Source organism: Salmo salar, chromosome ssa16, assembly GCF_905237065.1.
Source record: "Salmo salar chromosome ssa16, Ssal_v3.1, whole genome shotgun sequence".
NCBI classification, from domain to species: Eukaryota; Metazoa; Chordata; class Actinopteri; order Salmoniformes; family Salmonidae; genus Salmo; species Salmo salar.
Genome location: NC_059457.1, coordinates 4,634,466 through 4,648,562, shown reverse-complemented (window position 1 = coordinate 4,648,562; position 14,097 = coordinate 4,634,466). Strand labels below are relative to the sequence as shown.

Genomic DNA, 14,097 nt, shown 5'->3' with positions numbered 1-14,097 from the left:
CAGCTGAAGCTGGTTGAAAGAATGCCAAGAGTGTGCAAAGCTGTCATCAAGGCACAGGGTGGCTACTTTGAAGAATCACAAATATGAAATATATTTTGATTTGTTTAACACTTTTTTGGTTACGACATGATTCCATATGTGTTATTTCTTAGTTTTGATGTCTTCAATATTATTCTACAATGTAGAAACTTGTCAAAATAAAGAAAAACCCTTGAATGAGTAGGTGTGTCCAAACTTTTGACTGGTACTGTATATTTGTGCCTGCTTTAACTTCACTACATTCCGATAGAAAATAGCGTACTTTTTACTCCATACATTTTCCCTGACACCCAAAAGTACTCTTTACATTTTTAATGCTTAGCAGGACAGGAAAATGGTCAAGAGAAGAAGAGAACATCCCTGGTCATCTACTGCCTCTGATCTGGCAGACTCACTAACACAAATGCTTTGTTTGTAAATTATGTCTTGAGTATTTGAGTGTTCCCCTGACTATCGATAAATAAATAAAAACTAAAATTGTGCCATCTGGTTTGCTTAATATAAGTAATTTTGAAATGTTTTATACTTTTACTTTTGATACTTATGTATATTTTAGCGATTCCATTTACTTTTGATACTTAAGTATATTTAAAACCAAAAACTGTTTAGACTTTTACTCAAGTAATATTTCACTGGGTGGCTTTCACTTTTACTTGAGTCATTTTCTGTTAAGGTATCTTTACATTTACTTAAGTATGACAATTAGGTACTTTTTCCACCATTGCTGGCTGGTGCTGTAGCAGTGTAGCATAGAGCCGCTGTCTGTATACTGTGCTCTGTGTTTCAGTACAGCAGAGCTTTGGTGCCGGTCAGTGTTTGCAATGGGACAGGAGCCAGCTTACCCCACCCCTGCTGCTATACTGCTGCCGGCAGAGAGAGAGAAGTGCTGCATTTCCTGAGGGCAATGCAGAGGACAAGAGAAAGGGAACTACACAGGGTCGCAATATCCCAAACACCTGGGGCAGACAGACAGACAGACAGACAGACAGAGAGAGAGAGACAGACAGACAGACAGAGAGAGAGAGAGAGAGAGAGAGAGAGAGAGAGAGAGAGAGAGAGAGAGAGAGAGAGAGAGAGAGAGAGAGAGAGCTGTAGCATTTACTATGATGACTCTGCAGCACCAAGCCTACTAGCAGTAACAAAGCTCTGCAGCACAGGCACAGCAGCAGGGAACAGTCAGAGTGGGGATGAATCATTTTGATTTCCCCTAAAATCGCACAGACACAACACATCTCACTCTCACACAGGCTGGGTGGGTGGGTGGTTGGGACTCTAGAATTATTAAATATGCTGAGAAATGCACCAGGAGTGTTGTTTAGTTTGATTTCAACAGAACACAACACTCCTTGTCAACTATTTGCAATGCTATTTGTCATTGCTATGTCTGGATTGTAATAAGGCTGTTGGGCTTTTTTGGGGGGGGGTAATTTACTAGTGGTTTTGTATTAGCAGTTTCCTCAGTGGTGGCAGAAGTGGGATTTGCACTCTTCAGACCCCGGGATGGAGTAATGACATGTGAAGTAGGATGAAAATGCGAGAGGTCATCTCCTGAATATGGGGATTAGTGTAAAGAAAAATCTTTAAATTGTCTCCCCTCTCTGTACCATTACCAATGGGAAAGAAATAAGTGTATAGCACATTGGTAGCTACATATATAGCTGAGCTTCAGCGTAAGAGGGCTCGATTCCTGCAGCCCTGTGAGCGCGCAGTTCCATTCTCCTACGTCACATACAGTAATGCTGTTCTCAGATGTCGCGTGCTTTGTGCTTCGTAACAACCACAGTGTGAGCAACAGGTAGGCAAGAGGTGACATGGACTGCAGCCAGGTACTTAGGCAGTGCCTGAATGCAGGGTGGGTAGTTTTCAATCCAAATGAATTAATACAGGTGTTTATCGATATTGAAGTACTAAGATGTTTGTAATTGATCAAGACTCCCCCTGAATGTAATGTGATAGTATCGGTGCCATCGGGAAGGTCACCGTTGGGGTTTGGATAGAAGCCGAATGGGAAACTTAAACCCTTATTAATGGTTCACAAGTACACAGTCAGCACCTATAGACTTGACTAGACAGCCAAACCTCCTTTTTACCAAGTAACAAATGAAAATACACAATGAGATCCTTCAAAAATTTATTGTGTTTGATGTACGATGAAATCATGACGTGTGACATAAGTAAGAAAAGAAATACCCTTGCATAGATCACAGACGATGCCTTTGTCAGACGTCTGACAAACTGAACGTATCGTAGCATAATCCTCGTAAAACAAAACATGAATAATGACGAGCAAACAGAAAAGAAGACATTTGCAATGTTCAGTAGGCAAATGGACTACTTAATAATAAAAAAGAGCATGAGTTTATTCAGCGACGTGAAACATTGAGAATGTTGCAGTTAGACATGTAATGGGTATAGCTGACATGACTCACTGTTCTACATGACAGATGGTCATATCTCATCTACACAATACATTTCTATCCGAATGTCTTGTAACGTTGCACCCTCCTGAACAGACCCCAGGAGTCAACAGTCCCTCGTGCCTCTGAGCTGCTCGCTCCAAAGCAAGCCAGCTTCCCTAAATATAATGCACTTGGTCACATTTCTATAGGTTCTTATAGGTTTTCTATAGGATGTCATTCCTATATACATGTAGGTGCACAATGGTTGTATCCAAAATCACACCCTATTGTCTATTTAGTGCGCTACTTTTGACCAGGGCCCATAGGGCTCTGGTCAAAAGTAATGCACTATATAAGTAATAGGGTGTCATTTGGGATGCAAACCATGTCTGATGGATGGACAGGACGACAAACTCATAGTAATCACACGTCTACCATCATATCAATCCCTGTCATCAAACAAAAACTAGTCGCCTCTCATCACCATTCTAACTAAAGTGAGGTTTGAACATATAGCCTGGTCTCAGATATGTTTGTGCTGTACAGCCAACTCCTATGATCGTTGTCATTGGTAATTGCCAAACATGTTTGGCCTGACAACGACCATATAGTTGGCAAGACAGCGCAAACAGACCTGAGACCAGGCTAGTTTGAACATGGTGGGATGTCAATAGTCAGAACGTACGCCTGATCCAAGATGAAAACTAGAAGGTACGCCTGATCCGAGATGAAAACCAGAAGGTACGCCTGATCCGAGATGAAAACCAGAAGGTACGCCTGATCCGAGATGAAAACCAGAAGGTATGCCTGATCCGAGATGAAAACCAGAAGGTACGCCTGATCTGAGATGAAAACCAGAAGGTACGCCTGATCCGAGATGAAAACCAGAAGGTACGCCTGATCCGAGATGAAAACCAGAAGGTATGCCTGATCCGAGATGAAAACCAGAAGGTACGCCTGATCTGAGATGAAAACCAGAAGGTACGCCTGATCCGAGATGAAAACCAGAAGGTACGCCTGATCTGAGATGAAAACCAGAAGGTACGCCTGATCCGAGATGAAAACCAGAAGGTATGCCTGATCCGAGATGAAAACCAGAAGGTACGCCTGATCCGAGATGAAAACCAGAAGGTACGCCTGATCCGAGATGAAAACCAGAAGGTACGCCTGATCCGAGCTCAAAGTGTTTGTCAATATCTTAAGCAAACAATAATGTTTTCAATAAAAAGAAAACAAGAAATGTATAATATAGGAGGGTATTTCATATAAAAAAAGCCTTTGGTGTAGATGAAAGCAAGGGTTTTCTTTTAAGTGATGCAACCTTTATTATAGCTGATCCACAGTTTTGAGAAGCTCATGCAGTCTTCCGTTGGCCATGCAGTTGTTGTGATCAGTAGGTTGCCGTGGAGATATGTATACATTATCTATACATTATCAGTTGGTTTTTAGTAATGGGCATTTGGAAACGCTCTTAAATGGTGTGGTTTGTTAGGATGAATTTCCCAGTACTTCTTTAAATAAAATGAGAAGACGATCCACATATCCTGATGCTAATACAGTGGTTTGTAGTCCATATGATTAAAATGTAGGCTTACAATAAATTGACAATAGTAGGCTACTTCAGTTTAATTATCATGGCTTGCCAGAGGAACACATTATTATAGAGTATTTGATATTTCAGTATATTATGGCATGTTCTTCCTAAAAACAATCAGACAATCGTAGTATAGTGCCACAGAAATCAGAAAAATAAGACACACAATGAAAAGATAGTCATCATTGGTTTTGGCCTTTTGCAATATATATTTTCTTGCTATACTCTATTTTACTATAGCTAAATGATTTCTTACTACTTTTTTAGATAGGTATGGTTTACTTGTATTTTTGTTTTTGTGTTGTCATTTCTCTGAATTACATTTTTTAAAAGACCTTCTCACACACGTCTTTCTTTTGAAGAACATACATCTCTGAAAGCATATGAAATGAATGCAATTATTATTATTTTTTAAAGAACAACATAGGCACCTTCTCTGACTCTCCTTCACACTAAGTTCACAGTAAACACACAGCCATTCAATCTAGCAGTGGGTGGATGCTTGCTGTAAGTGCGTTGCATTTCAGGCTATTAATTCCCTCCGGGAGGGTGCTACTGACTACTTTGCCCCATTTATCAACATAGGGTCCTAACTAGAAAACGACTACAGATCAACCTATGAGTTTGATGGGGATTGGATGGTCGCTGTAAAAATACACTACACTACCATTCAAGAGTTTGGGGTCACTTAGAAATGTCCTTGTTTTTGAAAGAAAAGCACATTTATTGTCCATTAAAATAACATCAAATTGATCAGAAATACAGTGTAGACATTGTTAATGTTGGAAATGACTATTGTAGCTGGAAACGGCTGATTTTTAATGGAATATCTACATAGGCGTGCGTACAGAGGACACTCCTGTGTTCCAATGGCACGTTGTATTAGCTAATTCAAGTTATAATTTTAAAAAGCTAATTGATCATACGAAAAAACCTTTTGCAATTATGTTAGCACAGCAGAAAACTGTTGTTCTGATTAAAGAAGCAATACAACTGGCCTTCTTTAGACTAGTTGAGTATCTGGAGCATCAGCATTTGTGGGTTCGATTACAGGCTCAAAATGACCAGAAACAAAGGACTTTTGTCTGAAACTCTTCAGTCTATTCTTGTTCTGAGAAATGAAGGCTATTCCATGCGAGAAATTGCCAAGAAACTGAAGATCTCGTACAATGCTGTGTACTACCCCTTCACAGAACGTAGCAAACTGGCTCTAACCAGAATAGAAAGAGGAGTGGGAGGCCCCGGTGCACAACTGAGCAAGAGGACAAGTACATTCGAGTGTCTAGTTTGAGAAACAGGCGCCTCACAAGTCCTCAACTGGCAGCTTCATTAAATAGTACGCGCAAAACACCAATCTCAACGTCAACAGTGAAGAGGCAACTCCGGGATGCTGGCCTTCTAGGCAGAGTTGCAAAGAAAAAGCCATATCACTGACTGGCCAATAAAAAGAAAAGATTAAGATGGGCAAAAGAACACAGACACTGGACAGAGGAACTCTGCCTAGAAGGCCAGCATCCTGAAGTCGCCTCTTCACTGTTGACATTGAGACTGGTGTTTTGTGGGTACTATTTAATGAAGCTGCCAGTTGAGGACTTGTGAGGCGTCTGTTTCTCTAACTACACACTCTAATGTACTTGTCTCCTTGCTCAGTTGTGCACCGGGGCCTCCCACTCCTATTTCTATTCTGGTTAGAGCCAGTTTGCGCTTTTTTGTGAAGGGTGTAGTACCAGCGTTGTACGAGATCTTCAGTTTCTTGGCAATTTCTTGCATGGAATAGCCTTCTTATCTCAGAACAAGAATAGACTGATGAGTTTCAGAAGAAAGTTATTTGTTTCTGGCCATTTTGAGCCATCTGATTGAACCCACAAATGCTGATGCACCAGATACTCAACTAGTCTAAAGAAGGCCAGTTTTATTGCTTCTTTAATCAGAACAACAGTTTTCAGCTGTGCTAACATAATTGCAAAAGGGTTTTCGAATGATCAATTTACCTTTTAAAATGCTAAACTTGGATTAGCTAACACAACGTGCCATTGGAACACAGGAGTGATGGTTGCTGATAATGGGCCTCTGTACGCCTATGTAGATATTCCATTAAAAATCAGCTGTTTCCAGCTACAATAGTCATTTACAACATTAACAATGTCTAGACTGTATTTCTGATCAATTTGATGTTATTTTAATGGACAAGAACCTTTCTAAGTGACCCCAAACTTTTGAACGGTAGTGTATATTTGGCTTCTTCATAGGGGCTATCTGTTTAATGTAAGGACAGGGTCGTGTTCATTAGGTTCATTAGGCACCAAATAGAATAAAACACTCAGAAATTGAGTACATTTCTTGTCCAATTTCTTGTCCAGTAAGAAATGCTTGTTTATGTTTTCTTTTGCAAAGCGTGTTAAATAATATTGCTATGGTTTGCCCTGATGAACACTTTGACCTTTGACCCCAACTGTCCTTAACAACTAAATCAAAGAATAAACACCATAGACAGCCCTGTTGTTAATGTCTTGTCAAGAGATCGTCTTTTTCCTCAACATCTTTTTTTAAAATAGATTCATTCAACTCCTATTTTACAAAAGTTTCTAAGAAACAGGTAACTGCAATTCTATTACTATAAGAATGCATTTTTTGTTTTTTTGTAGAATAATTGAATGCATAGCACCATACATAGATTGCCCTCAGAGCAAGAGCAATGGATGCACTGGTATCGTGACATGAGGGGTTTTGCATGTGTTCCCTAAACCTCACTCTGAACTGTTGCATCATGGGTATTTGGTGGAATAGGACCTGTTTTGTCCAACCACACTTCTGGGCCATAAGAGAAACCACATATGGTAAAAATATATAATTTACCTGATGGTCAGCTAGCTACTGTACATGGTATAGATAAGGTTGCTGTGGATAATCACTTTTTATTTGTTGTATTTTGGGGTATTCTATATGTCTGTTCTTAAGACCTGATGACATTCTCTTGGTTTGAAACCTTAAAAATCCCTGACACAGAAGTAACATTTTTTTTTGCACTCATATGTCAACTCCACTGACATATTCACCTCATAATGTCAAATGAACTGACATCTAGGAAGGCTCTCGCATAGACAGACACCAGACCTGTTGCAGACAGACACATTCTAAGTTCCCCAGCAATACACTAGAACGACCATGAGCAAATAAAGAGAACATAGCCGATAACATATAGCACAAAACGACCAGCAACTCGATTCACAGAATCAAAAAAGGCCTCGTCCATAAACAACGTTCACATAGAGGCTTTCGGCTAGTCCACAAACGGTATAGCCTTTGCACAAACTGATGAAAGCAAATGCTTCACTAGCTGAGACATTTTAGTTGAGGGGGTATACATACAGTAAAGGCCAATGGAAAAAGAGAAAGGAAACATGGTACAGTACTTTTCACCAAATGACATACCATCATGAGGGCCTTTGACTCTTTAGCGATGTTTACGCGTGGTCTCATAACATCTGTCTTGCGTATAACCCCTCAACTTCAGTGTCACAAACGTATCGCTACCATAACTACATATGTCTTGACCCTAAATCATCTGGTCATTTCACACACTTACAGGACATATTTTGCTGCAATAACGAAACAAGATTCACACTGCATCAGTAAGCTTTGCGGAGAGCTGGAAGACTCAATTATGAAATAAATACATGTAGCTATTTAGCAAATGGAAACAGCAAAAACGGTGTAGCATCTAATAATGCACTTATATTGCCCAGAGTGAAATTCCAATATGCAAAAAAATCTGTTTAAGAGCCCCTGGCTACTCCATTGTGATTCTGTGACAGATACATACATAGAAATGGAATTGCTAGAATGGACATTCCCATTCAAGTCAATGTTCTGTGATGGATGTGAGTAATTCTATTTCTATTAATACACATATCAATGACGTGTGGCACACTTTCAGACATTCACAGATAAAATTGCCCGGGGTATTTCTATGGTTTAATAGTAGCAAACCTGCCTTAGTTCTCAACAACTGTAATACTAAAGAATCCAAACCAAACCCATTTGTATCAACATGTTTTTTCGAGAATCAGTCAGTCTACATCACTAAGCTCTAGTCACCTCTACTACTATAGTAATGCGTTTATTTTATTTTTTGATTGTGCGTAGCTTGGAAGGAAAATGGGATAGGGGTTAGGGTGGTTGGTACAGTATGTCCTAAGACCTAAGTGCTTCTCTAAGGCTACTTTTAGGGGCCAATCTAAGAGTTTAACATCAGGGTCTGTATTCACAAAGCATCTCAGAGTAGGAGTACAGATCTAGGATCAGATTAGTCTTTTAGGTCCTAATGAATAAGATTACACGGAGAGTGGGGGGACCTAATCCTAGATCAGCACTCAGCACTCTGAGACCATTTATAAACACAGGCCCTGATGACCACAGTCTATTCCACTTAGAGGCCATTTTGCATGTTTATGCATGGAAGAATAGCCTGGCTTGCAGCTCTGCAGTGAGTTCTGCAGTGACCTCACTGAGGTAGACATATTTAAAAGACTTATGGCAACATAAATCAATAGCAACAGCAACACAAGCAAAGAAAAGCTATGGATATTCTCTTTTGGTTTGAAGTGGTGCATGGGTGGAGAAGCATAAAGTACTAGAGGGGGGTTGTTGGAATATCGTTCTAGAGTCTTGGGTCAACTCGACTATGGATCGTGTGGGTAGTGCACTTCCATGGTTGTTTTCACCAAACATTCTCTGACTGTATTAATAATGATCAGAATAATCAATCATCATCATCCTCATCATCAACAACAAGAATAACAGCATAATAGTGCTGAAGCAAGCAAGATCTTTTGCATCTGATCTGTTCAACTTACCATGGATTTCCATTGTAGGCTACATACACAGAGGCACTTTCACTGAGCCTGTTGCATGGTGAGCAGGGTAAAGGCACTAGCAACTAATGTACAAAATTATTATTGGCCATATCTATTAAACAAAGGCTAATTTCAGTAAAATAACAGTTGTTTCTGTTGTTTTGTTTGTGAAAACAAACAAACATATCCCTAAATTTAGTAGTGAAATGGAAGACCTGACTCATAACAAGTTTACTTTTTCTATGTTCAAAGGTCCATGCACTGCACTATTGAAGTAATACTGTAACTTGGTGCTTTATGAGTATATGCATTTTGATAATAAGTATTTATTCTGCTTCTTTGATCTCCTACGTTTTAAACTAGAAAATCAGCGTCCCCGAGCTGGGTTTTGGATATATTTTGTAATATTTCAGAAACGGTTCAGAGATTTTTTTTTAAGTTTCCACGTTTCGTTTCCATGACAGTATGATACACTTTTCAGAGTGTCTGTAATTGCAACAAGCTGAATACTGACGTCATGCATTTAGATATACTAGGATACACAGTACCTTAGTCGATAGGCCATAATGCAGTTTACTTTTTCTCATGCTATGATCTTCGTTTAGTTACTGTTTCCCTTAAGATTTTTTTTAACATTCACTCGCTAAATAATTAGGAATTGTTCAAATCAAAAACTATTTCAAACCAGTGCTGCACTATAAGTGAAAACGAATAATAAAGGGGGAATCGAATGAAGCATAAGGGGATGGAAAAATCCTAAATAAATATATTTTTTGCATTATTATAAGGTTATGTTTCATCATCACGCATGCCAATATCAAAATGTATGGGGAGTCTCTTCTAAACATGCTCATGTGAAGCTCTTCTGTTATATCATTGTGCTGTCTTGCATCTAACGGGGAAAAATGACATTGAACCACTTGCTGATATCGTAATTACAGCATTTTACTGCTGGAAAATAGCAGCATTGTGGATGTCCGTAGGTCTATCAGACTGAGGCGTGTAGATCATCAGCCTCTTTTTAACATCCAAACCAGGAGATCAGTGATCCTCCGTTGTCAGTATTTTTCCCATAAGGTGCTTTGCTGGATAATAGATCCTTTGATGACAGAGGGGTAGAGGAGTCGCCTCGGACTTCAGGCCAGGTGTCAGTCGGCCCGACCACTGACTGGGTGCTGCAGATCCTACCTTGCGTGTCTCCCTCTTTGCAGCAGATGGTATTTATGATGCATTTTATCCTTGATGCAGTGTGCACTTGCTGAAATGTTATCTGTGCCGATGCATAACGTTTTAATTATTACGCCTGGCTTTGTCTGATAAAAACAGATATGTCGTCTAAGTGGTGTTGGTTAGTCGTCCTCCAAGGGCGCGCGATTATGCGTGTGCGTGTTAAATAGAAGTTAATATTTTTTAATACCTATTTGAATGATCATTTTAAAATAATGAATTACTCTATCTGTCGTATTCTCTAATAACAGCTTAATTTTCATATTTTTTTCCTTTCAAACAATTCCTTTCAAATTGGTGAGCACGGTTGTTGCCATAATGCTAGAGCGCTTATTGGAGGCGAATTAAGCATTCAAAAAGGATGGTGTACTCAACGTGTGACGGCATCATGTAAGTCCCATGTTTTTTCTCATTCGATTCTACACATCTGTAAGCAGCTTGCTTTTATTTACACAGTTTTGGTTTGCTAGAGTGCAATTGCCAGTTCTGAGGTTTGCCTCTCTAAAATTGTCGATGCTATTATTAATGTCTCCATCAATTTCCATGTATTCTGATTTGCTGACAGTGGACGAGCTGCGTCGACTAGAGTTGCTTTCACTAATGTTTGGTTCACTAACGTTTAAGAGTTGGGCCTGCTCCTCTCCCTCGGTCTCCCTGTGGTAGAAGTAGTTGAAGTTGGACACAATGACAGGCACTGGGAGCGCAATCGTCAACACACCAGCAATGGCGCAAAGGGAACCCACTATCTTACCCCCTATAGTGACAGGCACCATATCCCCATAGCCCACAGTTGTCATAGACACCACGGCCCACCAGAAAGCTTCCGGTATGCTGCCGAAGTACGACCCTTTCTCCTCGGCCTCTGCGAAGTACACCGCGCTGGAGAAGAGGATGACTCCGATGAAGAGGAAGAATATCAGCAATCCGAGTTCGCGCATACTGGCCTTGAGGGTCTGTCCCAGGATCTGCAATCCTTTGGAGTGTCGTGACAGCTTAAAGATTCTAAACACTCTGACCAGTCTGATTACCCTGAGGATGGCCAGAGATGTCGCCTGCTCCCCCATGCCCTCGTCCTGGTCTTCGGGGTCCTCAGCCAGCTCCGTGCCCAGTGTGATGAAGTAAGGGATGATGGCCACTATATCAATAATGTTCATCATGTTTTTGGAGAAGACTGCCTTGCTTGGACACGCGAAAAACCGCACTAACAACTCAAACGAGAACCATATAATGCAAAGAGTTTCAATAATGAAGAAAGGGTCGGTTAGGATGTTTGGTTTGTAGTAAAAGGTATGATTCCCTACAGTCTTAAACCGACCCTTAGGGTCCTCTTTCAAGTCGGGTAAAGTCTCTAAACAAAATATAACTATGGAAATCAGAATGACCATTACAGATACTATAGCAATCCCTCTGGCCGGACCCGAGCTCTCTGGGTGCTCAAAAAGCAGCCAGATCTGACGCTGGAACTCCTTCTCAGGTAAAGGACGTTCTTCCTCCCTGACGAAGCCCTCATCCTCACGGAATTTCTCCATGGCATCCACTCCCAACTCATAAAACTTTATCTCTTCCGAGAACATATCCAACGGGACGTTGACGGGCCTTCTCAGCCTACCCCCGGACTGGTAATAGTAGAGGATGGCATCGAAACTGGGACGGTTTCTGTCAAAGAAATACTCGTTTCTCAGGTGGTCAAAGTAGCGCATCCTCTTCTTGGGGTTGCCTAACAATGTCTCGGGGAACTGGGAGAGAGTTTTGAGCTGGGTCTCGAATCGCATCCCCGCTATGTTGATGACCACTCTTTCGCAGCAATCGTGGTCTTCATGGTCGGGGGGGTACGCGTCCTGCGGGTGCCCCGGTACGGCTACAGTCTCATCCATGTTATCTCCTGCCACAACGGTCATCTTGTAGGTCCAAGGAGTTTTGGTATTCCGGTTATCCGGTTAATCTAATTGAACAGGCGGCATTCAGGTTTTGGGTTGATACAAATTTACTTCTAAATTCCTCTTCTTTTTCTCCCACTATGTGTTGTCCTAGTCCCCAGATAAGGGGCTAGCTTGCTTTGCCTCAGTGCGGCTCCACTGCGGTTCTCGCTGACTCGACCATTTCTGCTCTCCGCTGCATCTGCTGCTGCTGCTGCCTCTGTTACCCAGTCAGAGAAGGAAAAAAAAGAGAAAAGATTGGATCGAATGAACAGCGGAGATATTTGCTAGCTCAGCAATTTCTACCATTTATTTATTTATTTAGCCTCTAGGCTATATGTCCTGCCTATTTATCAGCGTCAAAAGAGGGGAAAATTATATTGTTTTATTGGTGATAATCTAGACATAAAGCAATCGAATATGCATATTATAATTGGCAGGGTAAATGTTATATATAGCCTATATAGCAAATATATATAAATATATATATAAAATGTTATATTATTGCAACACTTTATATGCATGTTTTGTCGCATAACACTGTTTGCAACTTGTCTAGGCCTATAGGCTACCTCACGCAAATAATGACGCGTTAAATGCACAAAAAGTCATATAGAAAGCAATACCAATTGACTGTCACAGTCTCTAAACAATAGTCATATTGTAACAATAGCCTCGGAATTATTCCCCCTGACCCCTCTTATGACAGACAGAGAGACAGACAGACAGACAGAGTGCACCAGTTTCAAGGCTTACCTGCGTCTTGTCCGCGACTCAGCGCATTCATCCAACCGCCAGGACAGCCCAGGACTGCCGTAGCTTTGTGGTCATGTGTTAAAACATGAACACTTTACAACGCACCCCTCCGCAACACATTGGCGCTTTCCTCTGGGCAGGCCCTGCTACAGACTAAAACGCTCGAGACATCACTGTCTGAGCCCTTCGTATCGGTAAACTTAAATGTCTTATTTGTCTACATCTTGATCCCGTCGCTTAACATTCGTTGTAAAATCACACGCTGGAGTCAGAGAAACGTGAGCAACTTCTGTAGCCTATAGTCACTTGTGCGGTGGGGCACTTCGGTGTGAATGGCTTAGAGCAGGATCAAGTATTATGCTGCGATTCAGGGGGGTGGGGGGTGGGGGGGGAGAGATACATTAAGGGGCAATAAGCGAACCCGTGCCATTTCAAGACATTACCGCATCAGCAGAAATGTCCTGTTACGAGTAGACAAGATGACGAGTATTTTAGAATTTGTTTTTACCTCGAGCCGGCACAGACGGAGGAATCGATTATGTGAAGATATAATCATTTCTTAATAATGTTCAGTATATTGTTCTTATGTATTTCACATGCAAGGAGAGTGGATGGGGAGATAGAGGGAAGGGGTGAGAGAGAGAGAGAGAGAGAGAGGGGGGGGGAGGGGAGAGAAGGGGTTTCGACGCAATGCAGACTGGCTATACTAAAGCACGCAGCCACGAGTGCTCTCTACACCACAAAAACAAGATTATTTATGTGTGCCAGCACTGGTGTAATATGTGCTGCGCTGGAGGGTGATAAGCAGGTATCTTCATTTTTTGTTCCCAAAAACCCAACAATGGTCCTAATGACAGGCTACTTATAAACTGATATTCTGAGAAAGTAGTCTAACTTGGCACGGTCATTACTTTATACAGTTTACATTACAACACTCAGCTATGCATATTCTAACTCAGCTCAATTCTGTGAGTGGCCAAAGACCGGAAAGAGCGGCGGCGGTGCAGACCGTTTCAGCACGACAAGGAGTGGCTTGATTCAGCGCCATGGACAGCGGTCGCGAGCACCGCGTCTCAGAACAGACCGCTCCACCATCCTCCTCCCGACGTTCCACCCCCTGCCAGTCCTCGTGCATGGTGCAACGTTATGTTGTTGTTTGTCCTGTCAGTCTGATCGATGGGACGAAACACGCAGGTTACCGTTTAAGATTGATTTGCGTCGAGCTGCACTGAGTTCATTCAAGGACAAGGGGCTTTTCAAAGGCAATGAAGTGAGATTACTTTTTTTTTAGAAGGGCTGCGTGCATGATC

The 14,097-nt window shown here is 41.3% G+C and overlaps 1 protein-coding gene across 1 annotated transcript; it reads right to left on the bottom strand.

Moving 5' to 3' along the window:
- Nucleotides 1–6,180: 6,180 nt before the first annotated feature.
- On the bottom strand, nt 6,181–13,119 carry LOC106573075 (potassium voltage-gated channel subfamily A member 1). Its single transcript, XM_014147746.2, has 2 exons — nt 12,788–13,119; nt 6,181–12,251 (listed from the first exon to the last, which is right to left on the bottom strand). Exon 2 carries the CDS (start codon nt 12,011–12,013, stop codon nt 10,535–10,537), a length of 1,479 nt encoding a protein of 492 aa, XP_014003221.1. The 5' UTR covers nt 12,014–12,251; nt 12,788–13,119; the 3' UTR covers nt 6,181–10,534.
- Between the last annotated feature and the right edge of the window lie 978 nt (nt 13,120–14,097).

Bases quoted from the DNA above. Each gene is read 5' to 3' on its own strand.
- LOC106573075 (XM_014147746.2), bottom strand. From the start codon at position 12,013: ATGACCGTTGTGGCAGGAGATAACATGGATGAGACTGTAGCCGTACCG.